General features: G+C 37.6%; 4 protein-coding genes across 7 annotated transcripts in view; 2 read left to right on the plus strand and 2 right to left on the minus strand.

Annotated features, from left to right (window-relative positions):
- LOC141381797 (protein NLRC3-like) overlaps positions 1-3,610 on the plus strand; it is a 54,868-nt gene extending 51,258 nt beyond the window's left edge. Inside the window, exon 9 of the mRNA XM_087249880.2 lies at positions 794-3,610. Coding sequence (XP_087106006.1) covers positions 794-860 — 67 coding nt within the window. The 3' untranslated portion in view covers positions 861-3,610. The remainder of the gene's footprint in view (positions 1-793) is intronic.
- The window catches only part of LOC137489757 (protein NLRC3-like), a 407,221-nt gene that overhangs the window by 77,737 nt on the left and 306,083 nt on the right, over positions 1-23,401 (plus strand). The gene's annotated exons all lie outside the window — the stretch shown is intronic.
- On the minus strand, positions 642-22,954 carry LOC137491054 (uncharacterized). Of its 4 annotated transcripts, none has more exons than XR_015484121.2 (4): positions 22,904-22,954; positions 22,288-22,437; positions 3,033-6,208; positions 642-1,674 (listed from the first exon to the last, which is right to left on the minus strand). XR_015484121.2 is itself a non-coding variant. In XM_087250155.2 (3 exons), the coding sequence occupies exons 2-3, from the start codon at positions 22,370-22,372 to the stop codon at positions 4,995-4,997; spliced, it is 1,299 nt and encodes a 432-aa protein (XP_087106281.1). In that variant the 5' UTR covers positions 22,373-22,437; positions 22,904-22,954; the 3' UTR covers positions 1,203-4,994. The 4 variants fall into 4 exon arrangements, 2 of the variants coding, with proteins under 2 accessions (XP_087106281.1, XP_087106282.1); XR_015484122.2 differs by having other exon boundaries at positions 22,854-22,954; XM_087250155.2 differs by having other exon boundaries at positions 1,203-6,208.
- The window catches only part of LOC148682312 (uncharacterized), a 342,019-nt gene continuing 319,820 nt past the window's right edge, over positions 1,203-23,401 (minus strand). Inside the window, exon 5 of the mRNA XM_088650645.1 lies at positions 1,203-1,255. The gene's annotated coding sequence lies outside the window, so the exon portion shown is untranslated. The remainder of the gene's footprint in view (positions 1,256-23,401) is intronic.

Genomic DNA, 23,401 nt, shown 5'->3' on the forward strand with positions numbered 1-23,401 from the left:
TTAAACTTCGGCGACACCTTGAAACCAAGCATGATGAGGTAGCAAGAAATCCTCCAGAATTTGTGTGTGTGTGTGCGAGTGCGTGTACGCGTGCGTGCATGTTTGGGAGGAGGGGGCGCCAATGGATAAGTTGTGTCAAAAGGGAGGCCCACTGTCTTAGACTTTGAAAAACCCTGTAGTAGTGTTCTAGGTTATAATGGTGCGTAAAGAATGCTCCGGCTTCAATACAGTGCGTTACAGTACACGACTGCCCCCTACTGTTCATGTCTTTATTTGCTAGACCATCTTTCCGTGCTAACGTGCCATATGTCGTGGCCATGCGAGATTACTTTGTTTCATGCGCGTGTTAGTTCATGCCAGATCTGTATATACATTTACCTGATTTTATTTTTTTACTTTTTGTTGCCTTCTCACCTGCTAAAAAAGCGGGGGATGTAGCTTATTGTGTGTCAAGTGACATAACGGAAGTGGGTGGAGCTAGAGGGGAAAGTCGGTGGCGGGAGCGACAGAACAGAAAAGCATGTTACTGATGAAGAACGTAATAAAAATAAGCTAGAAGCTATTACTTGTGTGAGTGTGTGTGTGTAATCATCTAACATCTACACAAGCCATCCAACTTCCCCTTCCCCCACTACAATGTCTATCCATCCATCCATTTATTCATTTTATTTTGTAAATGTGCTATTTTTCAGGCTGATCTCAAAAATACAGTAATTTTTACAGACAGAATTTTAGGTGCAGGCTAGGACTGTCTCTGCCATTTGCAGATAACGTTGTCTTTTTGGCTTCATAGGACATGCAGTAAGTGGGACGGTTTGCTGCTGAGTGTGACATGGCAGGGAAAGAAACAGCACCTCTAAGAAACCATTGTGCTTGACTGGAAAAAGGTGGCCATCTCCAGTTTGGAGGAGAGTCTTTACCCCAAATGGAGTTCAAGTATCAGGGTTTTCCATGAGGAATGGAATGTGAGATTTAAAGATGGATCAGTGCAGCGGCAGCAGTAATGCAGTTGATGTGGTTGTCTGTTGTGGTGAAGGATCTGAGACGAAAGGCAATGTTCTTAATTTACTGCTCATTCTAGGTTCCTACTCTCACCTATGGTCATGACTGAAAAGACCAAGATCTTGGATACAACCGGCCACATTTTGCGAAGTGTTATGACCCGCTTGTTAGAGTCGCACCATAAAAGTGCCAACAAAATAGCCTGAATGCAAATTATTTATTATAAAAGTAACTCATAGAACAAACAATCAAAGCAACCAACAAATGTCTAGGGATAATAATGACGATAAAGAACTTAGGATAAAATCACAACAACACTTTAACTACATGACAAAAGTTATGCAAAACAAATCCATAAGGTTAAAGAGCCAATGAGATGGCAGGTCTTGACATGTGGACTCCTGAGTAGCCACAGCGTCCTGGGGTAGCTAGCACAACAACTTTTATATACCCATTGATGAGTAATGCAGGCGTCCAATCAGAATTTACCACATGCTCTAATCTGGAGTCTTGGGATCATCACAGTGTATAAATATTGTAAAACTTAATACATGTGGCTCTGCCTAAATCATCAAATATTCATCAAGTTTGTATTCTACTCAAAGTAAATGCAGTAAACTAGAAAAAATCTAGAATCTAAAAGTAAAGAAACTTCACTAATAAAAGCTGCAACTAGGGTTGTAACAATATACCGGTATGACGGTCTACCACGATTTGAACGTGCACGATTATCATACCATGAACAATTGCATATCAACGGTTTTAACCCTTAAAGACCGAGACAGCCGCCCGCGGCTAAAAATAAGTATTGCTCTTAAATGTTTAATAACTTTTGATCCGCTGATCCAATTCATACAGTTCAAATATTGGCATAAAGAAGAGAATCTCATCTTTCCAGTGCTGTATCACATAACATTTGCGGACTTTCAGAGGCTCCGGACACAGTGCGATTACGTCATTAAAATTTGACAACACTGATTTGACAAAGAAACGCTCGTCACTGTGTCTCCGGACAAATCAGACATGATACATTGATGCATTGTCCCTCCTCCATGCCCAGATTGGTTCAAACTCGCTATATCACAACCGATAAGCATAGGTTTCGCTTTTGTTTGTGGACCAACAATGAGCTTTTTGAACAACACGGAATGAGAGATAGGCATACAATTATGCGCGGCTAAATAAAACGCAAAAAAAAAAAAGGTTTTGCATGAAATAATTCTCATACTAAGTACTTTTGCATGCACAGCAGCACAGAAACATGACAAAACAGTGACACAGCAAAGACGAACTGCTGCTCTTGCTGTTTTCAAAAGACGCAAATGAAGGTGCAGCTTTTTGTCTGCATTGCAGACAACCATATCCATGCTGGCACATAAAACCTAAGGATGTTCCATATTGAATCTAGCTTTGTTATGTAACTATTTATAGTATAGTAAATATTTATATCTATTTTTTTTTACTGAGGATTTGCACCATGTTTATTTGGACTTTGACACATTTTTGATTATTTTCTTATTTTTTTATTTGTTCATTGTACAAGTGGACACATTCTCTCACCTCAGCGGTCAAGATTAAGTCCTGAAAATCTCAACATGCTTACATTTCTTCATCACAACCTAGACTGAAAAAAAACAACGCTTTAAATACATGTTTACAGCCATAAACTTGGTATTGCACTTTTGGTCTCCCATTTATCCTGCTTATAAGGAAGGACAGTTTTAAGTTTGTTTTTGTCTAATCTTAAAAGACCTTGCTTGTTTATTCCTTCTAATTTAATTTATTAAAATGGGAAATTTTTCAGTTTATTTTTATAAAAGACTTCTATAGTTCTATTAAAATGGTTCTTTCACAAGTTTGTTGAAATAAAACCTTTGTTCAGTCAGAAAACGTGTTCTTATTCTTTTCAGGGTCTTTGCTATGAGAATTACTATTTAATACCGTATACCGCGAAACCGTCAAACCGTGGTATTGTTTTAGACTATTATCATACCGTAAAAAATTCATACCGTTACAACCCTAGCTGCAACACAGGACAATTGAATGGGCTTTTAAAACTTGAGGCCCTGGTATACTGCAAACTAAGCGTCCTAGAGCTCCACCTTCTTTGATGTGCGGTGTCTTCCCAGTGATGTCTCTCATTCAGGGAGTCAGACAGTGAACATCATCTAAAACAACACTAGCTACATGAATACACTGGAGAGAGTACAAATTTATCTGCACTGGTACAATCACTTGCAAAGAGATTTTAAGCTGGAGAGGAGCTGTTGGCCAGATATTTATGACAGTTCTTCTCTCAGCCACCACCACAGTGTTTACGGTAAACGCGAGAAGCGCAACACATTTACAACCCGACCTACTGCAGTGTAGGAGTGTTGGAAAACAGTATACTGTCACTCAGCCTTTTGAAACATTATTCAGACATGAAACATCCAGTGCACAGAAAATGTTTTGCTGCATTCATGTCATGTGTGCAACTTTTTTGTCTATGTGTTTCTTAAGCTGCGCCGAATGATTAAAACTCTGTAGACACTGATCAAATCTGTACGGTTTCTCTCCAGTGTGAATCCTGTTGTTTTCAGATGTGTTAACTGATTAAACCTCTTGTCACAGTGTGAACACTTGTACGGTCTCTCCAGAGTAAATTGTCTGGTGCAGTTTCAATTTTGGAGCTGTAATAAGTCTTCTCACACTCAAAGCGCATATACTCTTTCACATCAGTGTGGATTTTCATGTGTTTATTAAGGTTTGCTGATCGGTTGAATCTCTTCCCACACTGAGTGCATGTGAATGGTTTCTCTCCAGTGTGGGTCTTACATAGTCAAGTGATGCAATTTCCAAGGTCAAAGTTCACCAAGCTTGAACCTTGCAAGGCAGTGAATTGCGAAACTTGACGCACAAACTTATGTTTCCAGTCTGACACATTTGTGTGCGTATGAATGGAAGTCTATGGAGAGAAAAGTCCGGTGTGACCACAGACTCCAATTTTATACTCATTACACAGGCTGTCTGTTAAGTTTTGTATTAAATTTAAAATAGTAATTCTCACCTATAAAGCTCTAAATAATCTAGCTCCTGTTTATCTTCTGTCTCTCTACAATCCAACTCGCTCTTTAAGATCTCAAAACTCCGGGTTTCTGGTAGTACCTAGAATAGCAAAGTCGAGTAAAGGAGGTCGAGCCTTCTCATTTATGGCTCCTAAACTCTGGAATAGCCTCCCTGATAACATCCGAGGCTCAGACACACTCTGTCAGTTCAAAACTAGATTAAAGACCTATCTGTTTAGTAAAGCATACACTCAATGCATCACTTAGCAGGTTTCCACACAAGTTTCTACATCTTGCTTATATACACTATGAACAGCAGCTACGCTAATTATTATTCTTTTTTTTTTTCTTCATTTCCACCTGGGGATACTCATCCCGAGGTCCTCAGATTATGCGGAGTCACTGATTGGATCTAAGACCTGCGACGAGATGATCCCAAGGTTTCCATATCCGGGACCAGGCCGTATCCTGAGCTGCTGCTGCGCTGATGGTCGTGGGGAGTGGAGAACATGAGACTGATTCCAGTGATGCTCCAGGGACAGACGAGTCTTCACTTAGGCCAGCTTCCAGCCTCCACTGCTGAGACTGCAGCTCTGCACAAGACTTTTGGCCAGCGAAGAAATGAAAATGGTCGTGCCCAACTGAGTCTGGTTTCTCTCAAGGTTTTTTTTCTTAACTTCTATCAGTAAAGTTTTTTTTTTCCCTCTCCGCTGTCGCCACTGGCTTGCATGGTTCAGGATCGGTAGAGCTATGCATCAATGGATTTGCTCTTCAGTGTTTGGACTCTCAGTAATGATTTAAACCACACTGAACTGAGCTGAACTGAACTTAAACACTAAAAACTGAACTACCCTGATCCAATTTATTATGACCATTTATGTGAAGCTGCTTTGACACAATCTACATTGTAAAAGCGGTATACAAATAAAGCTGAATTGAATTTAATTAAGAGCAAGTGAATGGTTTCTCTCCAGTGTGGATCCTCATGTGTTTATAAAGGGATGATGATTGGCGAAAACTCTTCCCACACTGAGTGCACGTTATTGGTTTCTCTCCAGTGTGGATCCTTATGTGTTGATTAAGGTGTGATGAGCGGTTGAAACTCTTCCCACACTGAGTGCACGTTATTGGTTTCTCTCCAGTGTGGATCCTTATGTGTTGATTAAGGTGTGATGAGCGGTTGAAACTCTTCCCACACTGAGTGCAAGTAAATGGTTTCTCTCCAGTGTGGATCCTCATGTGTAGATTAAAGTTTGATGATTGGCTGAAACTCTTCCCACACTGAGTGCAAGTAAATGGTTTCTCTCCAGTGTGGATCCTTATGTGTTGATTAAGGTGTGATGAGCGGTTGAAACTCTTCCCACACTGAGTGCAAGTAAATGGTTTCTCTCCAGTGTGGGTCCTCATGTGTTTATTAAGTGATGATGCTTGGCGGAAACTCTTCCCACACTGAGTGCACGTAAATGGTTTCTCTCCAGTGTGGATCCTCATGTGTAGATTAAAGTTTGATGATTGGCTGAAACTCTTCCCACACTGAGTGCAAGTAAATGGTTTCTCTCCAGTGTGGGTCCTCATGTGTTTAGAAAGGGATGATGATTGGCGAAAACTCTTCCCACACAGAGTGCACGTTATTGGTTTCTCTCCAGTGTGGATCCTTATGTGTTGATCAAGGTTTGATGAGCGGTTGAAACTCTTCCCACACTGAGTGCAAGTAAATGGTTTCTCTCCAGTGTGGATCCTCATGTGGTGATCAAGGTTTGATGAGCGGTTGAAACTCTTCCCACACTGAGTGCAAGTAAATGGTTTCTCTCCAGTGTGGATCCTCATGTGTTGTTTAAGGTATGATGAGCAGTTAAAACTTATTCCACACTGAGTGCATGTGAATGGTTTCTCTCCAGTGTGGATCCTCATGTGTTTATTAAGTGATGATGCTTGGCGGAAACTCTTCCCACACTGAGTGCACATGAATGGTTTCTCTCCAGTGTGGATTATCATGTGAATCTTAAGTTTGCTTTTGCTTGCCAAAATCTTTCCACACTGAGTGCAGGTGAAACAATTCTTGTCTCTCCTTTTCAAAATACCATCAGTCTGTAAATGAGTTTTTTCCTCAATTTTGATATGATGTTCCTCCTCTTTCCTCTCATTCTCTTCAATTAGGTCTGAAATAAATAAATAACAGATTAATTTTCATTAAGTCTAAAAATCTCTCATCAAAAGCTGAAAAGTAAAAAGACACTAGAAACATTGGCTACACACACTTATTTTGATGCATGTTAAATGTAAAATAAAATCAGATCATATTTTGTTCAGTCATTAACCTGTACACATTTAAGCAGATTAAATTCATCTTTATTTATCTACAGCTTTTACAATGTAAATTGTGTCATAGTCGCCTAACATAGAAGTCATTGTAAATTGAAATGCTGTCAGTCCAGTTTTCAGTTTCTTACATAATTGATCATAAAAGTAATTTTGGTCACATTGATAAGACACAGATTTGAAAGGTGTAAATGGTGTGACGACCCTGGTATTCCAGTTTGGATGTGGCAGATCCTGTTAAGGTGCCATGGTAGCTCCCCAATTGGTTCAAAGCATATAAATGCGAGAGTGAGCTAGCTTCTGCAGGATAGTGTGGCTACTGGCCGTCTTCGCATCAAGACCATCTCTTTATTTTGGCAATCTTATGGTTTTGTTTGGCATTATTTATATGTGTAGTTAAAGTTAGTTATTTTCTTTATTTTCCCCTAGACATTTGTTTGTTTCTTGATTTGTTGTTTTATTAGTTGTGTATAATAAATAAGTTGCATATATAATTTTTTTGTTGTCTGAGCTCTTTTATGTTGCAACTCGAACGAGGGGGTCGTAACAATGGCCTATTTTTATTTGTATATATTCATAATTACAACAAAATGTTTCTCTAAAATTTGTTTAGCAGACAGGGAATACTATGGATAGAATACTATGGATAAGATACTGTGGATAGAATGAAAGAACCGACAGGGGAAAGCAAAGAAGGAGGTGTTTGTTTCTTTATTAACAACTCATGGTTGAGAAACATACATCCAGTTAGATCATTTTGTTCTCCTGATCTGGAATACCTTATGCTTCGGTGCCGACCACACTGGGCACCAAGAGAGTTCACAGCTGTTATAAATACAGCTGTCTACATCCACCCTCAAGCCAACACAAAGCAGGCGCTAAGAGAACTGAATGGGAGCATAAGCGAGCAGGAAACCACACACCCAGTGGCAGCGTTTATTGTTACAGGGGACTTTAACAATGCCAATCTCAGGAAAATCGCTCCAAAATACTATTACCATATCACCACAAACATGCGTGGTGACCGTATTTTGGACCACTGCTATTCTCCGTTCCGGGACGCCAACAAATTCCTCCCCCGCCCACCGATTGGCATATCAGATGACTCTTTTGTTCTGCTCTTGCCTGCTTACAGGCAGAAACTGAAACGGGAACCACCCACCCTCAAGACGTTTCAAAGCTGGACGGACCAGTCGGATTCCATACTTCAAGAATGTTTTGATCTTGTGGACTGGGAGATGTTACGGACAGCTTCTGATGACGACATTAAGGGCCTACTCACACTATGCCATCCGTACTGTGCCCAGGCCCGTTTCCTGGATCGTTTGAGAAGTGTGAGTTTCCCGGATCGTTGAGAAGACCCTTAGCTGAATCGGGCTCAAGCACGGTTCACTTGGCTGGCCCTAGCCCGGTTGGAAGAGAAGGGCCTGAGCGCGGTTCACTTGGCCGGTACGTTTGTAGTGTGAGTGCAAAACGTGCCAAAACCCGAAACTGAAAGAGAGACGTGACTTTAAGGGATTGTTTCATATGGATTTATTAATCATTCTTACTGTTCAGTGAACGCAAACTGCCGTAATTTATTAAAGACGCAGACATCTCACTGCACGACAGTTGCGCGCCTTCAGCAAACCTCCTCATTCCTGCAGCACTAGGGCTTTATGATTGTTTATAAGCGCCTAAAGTGGCGGATCTGTTCGGCGAAATATCTGACTGCGTGTAAATGCATCCCTAAGGACTGTTTGGTGAAATATTTGACTGCATGTCACTGCATATCAGACGACTGAAACGATATAACTAGAGAAATCTCCACTGTGCTGCTGAGTGAGTGAGAGCGCTTCTCACTGAACAGCGCAGCAGCGATGACGTAAGCGTGCCGAGGCCCATTTGTGGTGTGAGTGCAGGCTGTCGGGGGAGACGGGAGGGGGGACAAGTGCGGTTTGGCCCAGTTCGAGGCAACTGTACCTAGTGTGAGTACGACCTAAAGTTTACTCAAGACACCGTTACATGCTTCATCAGAAAGTGTATAGAAGACACGGTCCCAACAAAAACTGTCCATATCTAAACTGTCTAAAAATCTGTCCCTAACCCAAAACCATAGATTAATGGCGAAGTTCGAACAGCCCTATTAGTGTGAACCTCCGCCTATAAATCCAGAAATGCTGAGGAACAAAAACAAGCAAACTACAACCTCAGGTAAACTATCAAAACAGCAAAACATCAATACAGAGGTACAAGGTATAGGGGAGGAGTATGTGGCAGGGACTTAATTACATCACAGACTTTAAAAGTAACAAACCCCTCACTGTGAACATTTCTGCGTCTCTCCCGGACGAGCTCAACTCGTTCTACACTTGCTTTAAAGCCCAGGACAGCACCCACACACTGTGCGCTCCGCGGCTGATACCGAAACCGTCAGCACACTCTATTTCTGTAGTGGACGTAACGAGATCTTTTCAGAGCATCCTGAAAGCTACGTCCCAGACCTCTCGCTCTCTCGGCCTGTGGTTCCCACATGCTTTAAGACAGCTACTATTGTGCCCATACTGAAATAATCTAAAACCACATGCTTAAATGACTGACGTCCAGTTGCTCTGACACCCATCTTCAGCAAGTGCTTTGAGAAGCTGATTAAAAAGCACATCTGCTCTGTACTGTCCGCTCACACTGACCCTCTGCAATTTGCTTACAGAAATAATCGCTACACTGATGAAGCAATTGCTTTCACCTTGCACACTGCTCTGTCTCACCTGGAAAATAAAAGCACATATGTGAGAATGCTGTTTGTGGACTACAGCTCAGTATTCAACACTTTAGTGCCTGCCAAACTAGTGGTGAAGCTCCAGGCTCTGGGTCTACACAGCTCTCTGTGCAACTAGTTCCTGGACTTCCTTTCAAGCAGACTGAACAACATAACCTCATCCACACTGATCCTCAACACTGGTGATCCACAGGGCTGTGTTCTCAGTCCACTCCTCTACTTCCTGTAAACACATGACTGTACAGCCAAACACATCTCCAACGTCATCGTTAAATTTGCTGATGACAGTGGTGGGCCTAATCACAGATAATAATGAGAGGGCCTACAGAGAGGAGATACACACTCTGACGCAGTGGTGTGAGGAAAACCCCCTCTCACTCAACATCAGCAAAACCAAGGAGCTGGTGGTGGATTTCAGGAAAGAGAATAGAGAACACACCCCCATCACCATCAACGGGACACCAGTGAAGAGAGTCAGCACTTCCAAGTTTCTTGGAGTACACATTGCTGGGGAATTGACATGGACTGCTCACACAGAGGCAGTGCTAAAGAAGGCACAACAACGCCTCTTCTTCCTCAGGGGCCTGTTTCAGAAAGGAGGTTAACTGAAAACTCAGAGTATTTTAACCCTGAAATGCGAGAAACTCTGGTTTTTCCGTTTCAAAATGGCAGGTTTGTTAAACTCGAGAAAGCAGGGTAAGTCAAGCCTGTTTCTGAAAGAGAGGTAACTTTAACTCAGAGTCAGTTACTGTGGTAACTTACTCTGTGAATCTAACCTGGTCAGAAGCAGGTTTTATTCTCTAAACTCAGAGTTTCTGTCGGTCTCCTCCCCTTTTTTAAAGATGAAGCGGTATTTCTCGCCTTAGCCTTACGTTTCCACCCACCTATTTTTATGCTTATTTTGGATACGTGCATAAAAACGATTGATGGAAACGTCATGATGCACATAACTTTTTAAAATATGCATAAAAAACGTGCATAACTGAGTAGGATAAACTTTTATTCGATAGAAAATGTGCGCATAAACTACGATGGAAACACTTTTACTGAACAAATTACAGTATGTACATTAAAAAAAGATCATGATCATATGATAATGAAAATGTGTGTAAATGGACAAACCAGCAGGCTGGGCACACTGTAACACGTCTTAAATATTGTTTTAGTCATTCTAAAATGCCTTAACTGTTTCAGTATTAGTGTATATTATTAATAACCTCCGAGTGTCTGGTGCATGTCAAGAGTCTCCGCGTCTCATGGCTTCAGACGCCCCCACGTGTTCATTGTGTTTCAGCATTGTCTTCTGACATCGAGGCGCAAGAACATTAATTAGGCTAAATAAAGAATTAATTGACGCAGCTTCTTCTACCACAGTAAATTCTGTTTTTTACTGTTGATATTTGGTGCCAGTTTAATCAGGAAGTGACGATTTTTTTCTCTTTGACTCGTTGGATGGAATTTTATTCGCAACTTATGCAATATTCCAGTTTTGCACATAAATTTATGTAATATATTTGGATGGAAACATAGCTATTGCCTACATTTTAGTCACACACAGAAGAACTGTACTAGAATGGCTTATCCTCTTTTAATAAATAATTAAATTAAATTTACCTTCGACATGCATGTAACTAGATTAATGGGATTATTATTCTTTCTAAAAATTATTTTTAGTACTGCTTACCTTCTAAATGTTATATTAACCTCTATCACTTGATCAATAAAAAAGGCAGACACACAAGTGCACTGTTAAATCATTTAAAACTAATAAATGTATAAAAGAAAAGTTTAGAAAAAAATATATAAACGTCACAAATTACATTACTTATTTTATTATACTTAAATATTTAAATACTTAAAAAGTGAAATTAGGCATTAACTTGAGCAGCTGTTTTCCCACGCTAACTGTCTCTTCTTCACTGATGGTTGCTTCTTTTCAAATATATACGCTCATATTTGCTATAACTTTGCATGAGAACATCAAGTTCAGCTGGAGAAAGAAATGCTGATCTCTTTTATAAGATATTGCCATAGTCACTCGTAATGTCTGCGCTCCATTGATAATGCCTTTTTAAAGTCACGGTGTGCGCGCTTAACTCTGAGTTGGTCTACTCGAAGTTGATTGACCCAACTCAGATCAGCTGTTCTGAAACCGAAAACTCAGAGTTTTTAATCTCTCGGTAAATCAACTCAGAGTTCAAGTTTAAACTCTGAGTTGTTTGAAGCTCCTTACTGAAACAGGCCCCAGGCGTCTCAGGAGGTTTGGAATAAGCCCTCACATCCTCCGCTCGTTCTACACCTGCACTGTGGGGAGCATCCTGTGTGGCTGTATTACCACCTGGGGCCTGTTTCAGTAAGGAGGTTCAAACAACTCTGAGTTTAAACTTGAACTCTGAGTTGATTTACCGAGAGATTAAAATGAGTTTTCGGTTTCAGAATAGCTGATCTGAGTTGGGTCAATCAACTTCGAGTAGACCAACTCAGAGTTAAGCGCGCGCACCGTGACTTTAAAAAGGCATTATCAATGGAGCGCAGACATTACGAGTGACTATGGCAATTACTTATAAAAGAGATCACCCTTTCTTTCTCCAGCTGAACTTGATGTTCTCATGCAAAGTTATAGCAAATATGAGCGTATATATTTGAAAAGAAGCAACCATCAGTGAAGAAGAGACAGTTAGCGTGGGAAAACAGCTGCTCAAGTTAATGCCTAATTTCACTTTTTAAGTATTTAAATATTTAAGTATAATAAAATAAGTAATGTAATTTGTGACGTTTATATATTTTTTCTAAACTTTCTTTTATACATTTATTAGTTTTAAATGATTTAACAGTGCACTTGTGTGTCTGCCTTTTTTATTGATCAAGTGATAGAGGTTAATATAACATTTAGAAGGTAAGCAGTACTAAAAATATTTTTTAGAAAGAATAATAATCCCATTAATCTAGTTACAATGCATGTCGAAGGTGAATTTAATTTAATTATTTATTAAAAAAGGATAAGCCATTCTTGTACAGTTCTTCTGTGTGTGACTAAAATGTAGGCAATAGCTATGTTTCCACCAAATATATTACATAAATTTATGTGCAAAACTGGAATATTGCATAAAAGATGCGAATAAAATTCCATCCAACGAGTCAAAGAGAAAAAAATCGTCACTTCCTGATTAAACTGGCACCAAATATCAACAGTAAAAACAGAATTTACTGTGGTAGAAGAAGCTGCGTCAATTAATTCTTTATTTAGCCTAATTAATGTACTTGCGCCTCGATGTCAGAAGACAATGCTGAAACACAATGAACACGTGGGGGCGTCTGAAGCCATGAGACACGGAGACTCTTGACACGCACCAGACGTTCGGAGGTAATTAATAATATACAATAATACTGAAACAGTTAAGGCATTTTAGAATGACTAAAACAATATTTAAGACATGTTACAGTGTGCTCAGCCTGCTGGGTTGATCATTTACACACATTTTCATTATCATATGATCATGGTCTTTTTTTAATGTACATACACAGCAAATTCATTGGTGTTAAATTTCAAGTGTTGAGGTAATTCAGAGTAAAGTGTTAAAATTCTAGAGTTAGATCGGCATTAGAAGCTGATTTGCCTCCTTGTCACACAGAGTAACATGTATCTACCTTTGTAGAAAACCCTTGTATTTGAGAAACTAATCAGAGTGTCTGAAATCTCACCATACACCCTCATTCACCTGGCCCTTGAATTAGTCAATTAGTTTAGTCCACTAGACAGAAGGAATGACCACAAATAAGTGAACTCAGACACCTGGGGCCTGTTTCAGTAAGGAGGTTTAAACAACTCAGAGTTTAAACTTGAACTCTGAGTTGATTTACCGAGAGATTAAAAACTCTGAGTTTTCGGTTTCAGAACAGCTGATCTGAGCTGGGTCAATCAACTTTGAGTAGACCAACTCAGAGTTAAGCGTGCACAATGTGACTATAAAAAGGCATTATCAATGGAGCGCAGACATTACGACTGACTATGGCAACATCTTAAAAAAAGAGATCAGCATTTCTTTCTCCAGCTGAATTTGATCTGCTAATGCAAAGTTATAGCAAATATGAGTGTATATATTTAAAAGGAAGCAGCCATCAGTGAAACAGAGACAGCGTGGGAAAACAGCTGCTCAAGTTAATGCGTAATTTTTAATTTTAAGTATTTAAACATTTAAGTATAATAAAATAAGTAATGTAATGTCATGTTTATACTTTTTTTCTAAACTTTTATACACTTTTATCAGTTTTAATAGATTTAACAGTGCACTTGTTATGTGTCTGCCTTTTTATTGATCAAGTGATAGAGGTTGATATAACATTAAGAAGGTAAGCAGTAATAAAATTATTTTTAGACAGAATAATAATCCCATTAATCTCTAACAGTACATGTCGAAGGTTAAGCTAATTATTTATGAAAAAAAGGACAAGCCTCGTGCATGACTTTGTTCTGTGTGTGACAGAAATGTAGGCAATAGCTGTTTCCATCAAAATTACATACATTTGTGCAACACTGGAATAAAATAAAGCAGCGTTTTTATCCAAAGAGTCGAAGAGAACACAATCATCACTTCCTGATTAACTTGCGCCAAATATCAACAGTAAAAACAGAATTACTGCGGTAGAAGAAGCTGCGTCAATGATTTTTTATTTAATTAATGTACTTGCGCCTCAGAAGACAATTGACACACAATAAACACGTGGGGGCGTTTGAAGCCAGACGCGGAGATCTTGACACGATCCAGACGCTCGGAGGTAATTAATAAAATACACTAATACTGAAACAGTAAAGGCATTTTAGAATCACTAAAACAACATTTAAGATGTCCTGCAGTGTGCTCAGTCTGCTGGTTTGTCCTTTCACACACATTTTCATCATCATCTCTAACAAACCTTTTTTTAATGTACATACTGTAATTTGTTAAGTGCACTTCGTAGTTTATGTGCATCTTATCAAATAAAATATCTTATCAAATAAAAGTTTAACTCAGTTATGCACATGTTTTATTATGCGTATTTTCAAAAGTTATGTGAATCATGCCGTTTCCATCAATCCTTTTTATGCACATTTCCAAAAAGAGCTCTAAAATAGGTGTGTGGAAATGTAAGACTAATGCGAGAAATACTGCTTCATCTTTAAAAAGGGGAGGAGACCGACGTTAACGACGTTAACTGAGTTAACGTTAACTCTCTTTTAGAAAAAGGCTTGACTTACCCTGCTTTCTCGAGTTTAACAAACCTGCCTTTTTGAAACGGAAAACCCAGAGTTTCTCTCATTTCAGGGTTAAACTACTCTGAGTTTTAACTTAACCTGCTTTCTGAAACAGGCCCCTGCTGTTGAACACCTGCTGTTAACAAGCACAATCACTGAAGGAATAAGAAATTGAAGGAAGAAATAAAACTACAGACACAGCCTCACACCAAACCAACTGAATTAAAACAGAGGATTAAACAACTCCATTAAATAACAGTATAAGCAGCTTCACTGACTACAGCTTGACTTCATTTCTGTAAGAATATTTGACAATGAACAGAGGTTTATATTTTTTTATTAAAAATATTTCATTTGACCTCACCATCATGGAGATCAGAGGCTGCTTATTTGAGATCTTGAAGCTTTACTCTTATATCCTAATGTTTCTCTGACTGTTATAGCCGTGTTTCTAAAACTCATTAGCTATAGCAAGAAAGGTCAAGAGAAACTATACTGTTTATGCTTAATTGTTATAGATTTAATTTCCGGTTTTTATTAAGTTGATTCATAAAGATATGCAAATATAGTTGTATTAAAACTGCATGGGACAATACTTCTGGCAGTCTGCTGCTCTTCATAGAAAATTCAACAAACAATTAGGATGCAATTAATAATTAACCTGTCATGCACTAAACATTCAAGCTCCAGCTTGCTCTTTATGACACACAGGCATCAAGAATCAGGACATGAACCTCAACCGTGGTTGCTAAAAAAAAAAAGCCGCATAGTTCATGCCACAATGCATGCTGGGTGCCAGCATAGTACAAAGCTCCCAGCATGCATTGCAGCATGAATAAATTATGCAGCTTTATGTTATTACAATCTCTTTCTTTTCCTTTATTTTGTGTTGTTTTTGGGAGGTAATGTTTCAGTAGAGTGTTTTTTTTAACTTGATTTTTATTTTTTTGTTTGTCACCATCATTGAGAATCAAAGACTAATTATTGATGTCTGTGTGTTTTTAAGTTTTGCCATAGATCAAACATTCTCATTGTAAATATTGTTTTTATTTTATTGGAGCTTCAGTGGTTTCATTTATGTATATTATTTATTTCTCACACATAACTAATATGATATTGAATTAGAAAACAAGCAGGAAAGGATGGCTATGTTATCATAAATAATCTCTTCAGACTGACGCTTTAATTTTCTTTTGGCTTTCCATGCTATATGTATAAATAGTGTAATTAACACTATCTATAGCAGCCAAAATAAAAGACATTTATAGTAAGAAGTTGAAGAGCCTGACTAAAGCAGACTCTGTCCTCCATCATGGTGACTTCAAATGAACAACGGAAATTTTATTAAGAGCTTTTGTTCACATGACAGAAATAAAATCAAAGGTCAGTAATAGGTGAAGCTCCATGATAAGTTGTTTAATTTGATGAGTTTTTTTTAAAGATGTTGAAAAATAACATTTTTTATTGTGTAATTTGTTTTATTTTTATTGATTATTATTTTATTTAGAGTTTTTCTCATTTGATTTCATCTTTGGTTTTGGCTTGTGTTTTTCTGTCCTTCAGTGATTCTGCTTGTTAACAGTTGTTCATCAACAATTCTCAATCATCCTTTAATTAGACACTTAATTGTCTCATTAACTTCATCACTGTCTGAGTGATCAGCCCTCTGTAGTGAGGACACTAGTTAGGATTTTGCTGTGGAATTTAAGGCTTAAGTGTGTTCAAATGAAAAATACAGACTATGGGATGTATTTTTAACAGAAATATTCTGGAAACTGAATTTACGAATGTAAAATGTTGAAAACAGCAGATTACTGGCAACCACTGCTGCCAGTATTTTGACATACATTTAACAGATATTTTACACAATAAGAGTTTGCTAATTAACACTCTGGGTGTTAAAAATTTTAACACTTTCAAAAATGTTATTTTAACACTTATAGAGGTTCCCATATAAACACTGAGGGAGTGTTAACTCTAAGGTTGTTAAATCTACCAAATCTAAAATTTGCAGTGTGAGATCGATAAAAAATACAGACTGTTGAATGTGCTTTTAACAGAAATATTCTGTAAACTGAATTTATGAATGTTATAAACAGCAGATTACTGGCAACCACAGCTGCTGGTATTTTTCCGTAAAATCTAAAAATGAAAAAAAAAGAAAGATAAACAGCAAAACGGTTTTTGTGTCACCATTGTGGAGGATAATAGCGTCTCTGTTCAAGTCCAAGATGAACTGAGAAAATTTGATGTTATGCTGCATCTTCTTTTGTTTAAAGGTAACTGTGTAGTTACTAATGCAGTCAAAATCTGTTTGCTACTAGCAATCACACATGAAAACATTATTGCATCTAAAGACTTTACATTTTTGTGCACTAAGCTATAATTTTGTAAAATAAACAATGTGTTAGTTCATGAAATATGGTTAATTTTTGTAAATTTATACAGTTATATAAAACTTCCATGTTTTTCACAGAAAGATTCTGGCAACCACAGCTGCTGGTATTTTTTCGGAAATTTAACAAATATTTTACACAATAAGTGTTTGTTAATTAACACTCTCTTGGTGTAGACAATGTTAACACTTTCAAAAGTGTTATTTTTAACACTTATAGTGGTTCCCATATAAACTCTGAGGGAGTGTTAATTTTAACTCCAAGGTAGTTAAATCTACTATCTAAAATTTGCAGTGTACTGTAATTTGTTCATTAAAAGTGTTTCCATCGTAGTTTATGCGCACATTTTCTATCGAATAAAAGTTTATCCTACTCAGGTATGCGCATTTTTTATGCATATTTAAAAAAGTTATGTGCATCATGAGGTTTCTATCAATCGTTTTTATGCACGTATCCAAAATAAGCATAAAAATAGGTGGGTGGAGACGTAAGGCTAAGGCGAGAAATACCACTTCATCTTTAAAAAAGGGGAGGAGACCGACAGAAACTCTGAGTTTAGAGAATAAAACCTGCTTCCGGCCAATGTTAGATTCACAGAGTAAGTTACCACAGTAACTGAATCTGAGTTAAAGTTACCTTTCTTTCAGAAACAGGCTTGACTTACTCTGCTTTCTCCAGTTTAACAAACCTGCCATTTTGAAACGGAAAACCCAGAGTTTCTCTCATTTCAGGGTTAAAATACTCTGAGTTTTCAGTTAACCTCCTTTCTGAAACAGGCCCCTAGTATGTAAATAGCACCAGCAGCAATCGCAAAGGCCTACATAGGATTGTGTGAACTGCTGGACGCGTAGTAGGAGGTGAGCTTCCCTCCCACCACGACATCTACACCAGGCGGTGCATGAGGAAAGCCAAGTGAATTATCAGCGACTCCAGCCACCCAAGCCATAGACTTTTCTCTCTTATTTACGTGTACGCGCAAACCCGGGATATTTGAAACCTGCGGCTCCGCCCTCTAACACAGAAACCCAGACACACACACACACACACACACACGCAAACATGCCGGTCGATTGAAGTCACACTGCAGATGGATATTATTGAGTCTCTACCCAAAGATGAAACCTCAGCTTTATAGCCAAGCAGTTGGAAACTACTGGAAACTTCTGCAAATTACATGCTACAAAGAATACTTCATCGGCTTTTGTTAAAGGAAGGATCAGTAAAGAGTAACTTACTGCTGGACGTCAGGATGGGTTTCTTCCTCCATTTCTCAAGTGTAAGTACGTGCGATTAAAGCTGCCTCGTTTACTCTAGCTTGCAAATGTATTTAGTTGTGATTTGTCACTTGTAACCGCGTGTACTGTATGAGGTTAACTCGCTTTATTCTCATATCGGGTGCAAAGCCACGTTAAAAACGTGACGCGTGCTGCTTTGTCTACGGAGCTCCGTGGAGGAGGGTAGTGTTTGTGTGTGTGTGCGTGTACGCGGGCTGTCGTCCGGAGGTGTGTGTGTTTGTGTGTGTGTGTGTGTGCGTTGTCGTCCGGACCAGGGTTAAGTGTTTGTGTGTGTGTCTGTTTGTGTGCGCGCGTGCTTTCGTCCGGAGCAGGGTTAAGTGTTTGTGTTTGTGTGTTAGGACGAGGGCAATATGTGTTTGTGTGTGTGTCTGTGAAAAGAGCAGAGTGAGACAAGCTAGAAGATCTCCTCAACTGTTTTTGCACAATAAAATAGTTAGTCGTCGGTATTTATGTGTGTATGAACTGTGATTACTTTTATATTGCTGATTAGCTGTTGGGCATTTCACTCTCTCACTGAAGGCAGTCGACCAATCGCAACAGACTGTCATTGGTCCAATCAGCGCAGATTAGCTCCGCGCTAAGGAGGGGTTTGAGAACAAATGAATCACTGGACGATTCATACAGGAGTCGCTGGGATAATTAGGTAAAAAAAATGCAGATTATAAGACCATGAAAGTGTTTTTTGACCTTGCATGCATATTAGACTGTTGTTGGAGACCCTTACAACCAAGATATGACCCTATTTCGTGTATAATATGGGCTCTTTATGGTACTTTCAAGTCCATAGTTTCGTTATAAAAACACTTGTCTTCTTCACAAAACCAACCATAAGCATGTTGGATAGATGAATTGGTAAATATGGACTCATATCAAAGGGGTATGATGTCCATGTTATATGAAGTGGTCTAAAGAACTGCCCCCCCTTGCCTCAATTGTATAAAGCTAAAATGGGAAGACAGACTGGTACTAGAAATAGCAGATACAGCTTGGCAATATGCTATAGAACTGGTACACTCATCCCCTGTATGTATTAGACATGGTCTTCTACAGATTAAGGTGCTTTATAGGCTTCACCTATCTAGGAGCAAGCTGGCAAAAATGTATCCAGGGTCAGATTCATCTTGCCCCAGATGTGGTTTGGAGCCAGCAGATGTTCTGGGGGTGCCCTAGATTACATACATTTTGAGCCAATATTTTTAGATCATTTTCATCTATATGTAATCGAGATCATTGCCTTTTCTTCTTTATTGGCCAGACGCCTGACTCTCCTAAGATGGAAAAAACAAACCCACTATCCCACAAACATTGGATATTAGAAGTGTTATTACATGCTAAACTCGAGCACCTTAAGTACATCATCCGAGACTCTACAAAAAAGTTTTAGAGGTTTGGCAGCCTTTCCTCTCCTACATTGAACGCTCAAAGGTTATTATATCCTTGGTGAGAGTTTATCCCTAGTTTTCTAATTTATTTTATCTATTTTTATTAATTAATTTATTTTTATTTATGGGGTGTGAGTATGTCTGTAGCTATGTACCATGTTAATTTGTTGTTCAATATGTGTGTTGTGGAAAAATTAAAGACTTTGGAAAAATCAATAAAAATAGTTGAATAATAAGAATGTAAGCAGTACTAAAACATTGTTTTTAGAAGAGTAATAATCCCATTAATCTAGTTACAGTACACGTCCCTGTCGAAGGTCTGTGAATTTTAGCTAGTTATTAATTAAAGAAGAACAAGCCTTTCTCGTACGTGACTTTGTTCTTTGTGTGACTGAAATGTAGGTAATGGGTAAGCAGGATGAGAAAAAAATTATATATTATTCTATTATATATTCCTTCTATGCTAATCAAGGACTTCTGAGACATTCCAAGAATGGGATGGGTCCTCCTGGCCTGGCAGAGTTGATCACAGCTCAAATACAAATTTCTGCCATTTGCTTGCAGTAACCATTTGCTTTTCACCATCCACAATTCATCTGCCCTTGATCTTCCTTCAAATAGCTTTATCATGTATGGAGTCATTTGACAGTTTATGACTTAAGCGTTGTAGTGCTAAAATCAACAGAGACATTGATTGCTTGTATTTCAATATACAATTTATTTACTATTGTTGAGTCATGGCCTGAGGAGAGTATGTTAATGTTCTCACCCACTTTATCTCCTCTGCTGTGCTCTCATGTTCAGTTCGTTTTGGGGGTTGATTTTCACTCATGTTTGACAATGCTTTACTCAGGGTTTAATAAGGAACGTTAAGTGTTGATCTGGGAGAATGGCTTTTACTCTGCCTCTCCCTCATATGGCTGCATAGCCTCATATGCTAACAAAGGCAATTTCACTGTTTTTGTTGCTCAGCAGTGCACGTACAGCTAATTTCTTTATACAGTATGTTAGTTTGTTTCATTCTACTGTCTGTATATTTAAACATGTAAATTAATAAACAACTTTACCTGCTTTAAGCTTTGAGATTCTTTCTCTTTATCAATGATAATAACAACTTTGATGGAGTCAGATTAATTACAATAAAGTCAGATAAATAATGGATTTAAACACGCCATCCTTCAACTGCTTTCTGTTTCCGATTATTGGTTCAGAATAGCAGCGTAAGCTCCAAACCTTACAGCTATGTTTCCATCCAAAAATGCCAATTAAATTAATTTGCAAAACTGGAATATCGCATAAAAAATATGCAAATAAATCAGTGTTGTCGGGCGACGAGGAGGCACAGTAGGTGGTGCTGTCGCCTCACAGCAAGAAGGTTGCTGGTTCGAGCCTCAGCTGGGTCAGTTGGCATTTCTGTGTGGAGTTTGCATGTTCTCCCCAAGCTGGCGTGGGTTTTCTCTGGGTGCTCCGGTTTCCCCCACAAGATCAAAGACAAGCAGCATTACACTGTTTTAAGGATCTAAAAATGTATTCTTTAAAAAGCAAAAAGATTTCAATAGCGGCGCCTGCTGGTACGTGAAGAATATGGTCAATACTGATAAACTTAACATCATATAGTTTAGAATACTGTACAATGTTTTATAATAATTAATTATTTTAATGTCCATTTTCATTCAGCATATTTAAAATTAGAGTCATCCACGTTTTCTGACATACTTTAAATCAGGGTTTCTACAGGTGTCACCAAGTTAAATTTAAGATTTTTAAAGACATTTTTAAGACCATTATGAATGAATTTTTAGAATAAGGAATTTTTCAAATGGCCCAGAAGAAAAGGTTTTTTATTTGTCCTTTCAAAAAATATTTTTTATATAAAATGTTTAATAATACAATAATAAATCAAAACTAATAATAACAAAAATATTTTAGATATTTCTTAGCAAAATATCTTAAATATTGTGTAAAAACAAGAGAGCTCGACTTGGATCCACACACTTTTTTCCCAAAATAAACATTCTTTAAAATAAAAAAAACTAATTAACAAATGTTTTAAAAGTTTTAAAAACTATAATAAACTAAATTTATTCAAAACAATCTGTCCGGGTGGATATCCTCAGCAGTCTTTACCATTATGATAAACAGAGTTAAAATGACCATTTAAATAAAAGTTGAAAGTTTTATTGAGATGGATTGTATGGGCTTTGACCAAATTGGGTAACAAAACAAGACCTACAACACAACATTTCAGCAAATTTAAGACTTTTTAGGGCCAAATTTTAGATTTTGGAATTTAAGACATTTTAAGACTCCCCGGAAACCTTGTTTAAATACAATAGCCCTGGTAATTAGTTATTATAATAAAGATTTAATTCTAACTCTGATACTATCTGTGAGAACTAGTAAAAACTACTAGAAACAAGTTTAAACCCATAAAGAAGTCGATGAAAAAAAGGGAATTGTGATCAACCTGACATATGCAAATGGAAAGTACCTAGCTAACACTATCACTGTAATGGCAGATATATTTTATGAGAATACTGTAGGTCAAATATCGTCAGCTCAGTTTAACTTTTTATTAATTTATTGTTTTCATTTATTTTTTATAGCGACAGTGCTCAAGGGCGCTTTACACAGTAGGAGAACAAGAAAAGCAATAACCTTAAGAAGGTAGAGAAAATGGGAGACTAATAATACATAATGACAAAAGACACGAGAACAAATAACAAAAGAAACTCATTCCTGTCTTTCAATGAGTGCTTATGTGCATTTAGCAGAACTAGGCAGCACACTCAGGGCTGCAACATGGATTTAATTTAGTATTCTTATTATTAAAATATATCTAAATGAAAACTAACTTGTTTGTTCCTGCGGATCTTCCTGTTTGACTGTAAATGTTTCTTCAATCTTCACATCTTCACTCTCTTCTTTAATAAACGCCATCTTTATAACAGTGTGGAGATCAGTCGCTTCAGCAGGAGTTTTTCTCTGTGTTTGGACACTTTATTCTGTTTAAAATGAACAAAACAATGAACAGAAACAAAATAATTTCTCTTCAACACTTTCTTCAACAGTTTCTTTATATGAGTGTGATTGACAAAAATAAATCAGGTAAGTCTGAGCAAGAAACAATAGCCACAAACAAATGACCTAATAAAAACTAGTTCTCCATTTATTTATATATATATATATATATATATATATATATATATATATATATATATATATATATATATATATATATATAATTATAATGTATATTTGTATTGGAATGACATTATGCTAGTAAATAAATAAACCTTCATTAAAACACATTTCAGTTGTTCAAACAATAGCCCTCGATTACTGTTATTAAAATAATACTTTGTTGTATAAAGGATTAAAATAATAGTCAACCGCAGGTATATAATATCGAAAGGAAAACCTGAAACTTTAATCAATCGGTTTATATTTGTGTAAAGTCGTGAAACAAACCTTCCTCCAGTTGAACCGCAGCGCGGAAGCGGCGCAGCCTTATGACGTCACACAACACGCCAAAATAAAAGTCTTTGTTGTTCAGCTTTTTTGCCACTTACTGTTGCAGTCAGGACATGACAAATTTCACACTCCTTTTCAAATCTCACATAACATATCTGCTCTCTCTGTCTTTCAAATACACAGACATTCAGTATTTGAAGTTGATCAAAACTTTTAATCCAAACATTTTTACACAATTTTGAAAAACTTGTTTAATCTACTAAGTATAAGTGTTTTTTTTTTCGTTTTTATTGTTGCAAAAAGTTTACATCACAAGACAGAACAATCAACATCGCAAGGCATATTTACCATTAAAATATATAAAATAAATTAAAAATGTTACCACTGCAACAAGGAGCAAGGAGCAGTACAAAAGATCTACATCAAAGGACAAACAAAATATTCTAACAATAAATATTATGAAAATGAAGTACAGAGAGCTTCAGTTATTTTACT

The sequence above is a fragment of the Danio rerio genome, chromosome 4 (genome assembly GCF_052040795.2).
Source record: "Danio rerio strain M-AB ecotype USA chromosome 4, GRCz13ab, whole genome shotgun sequence".
Lineage (NCBI taxonomy): Eukaryota > Metazoa > Chordata > Actinopteri > Cypriniformes > Danionidae > Danio > Danio rerio.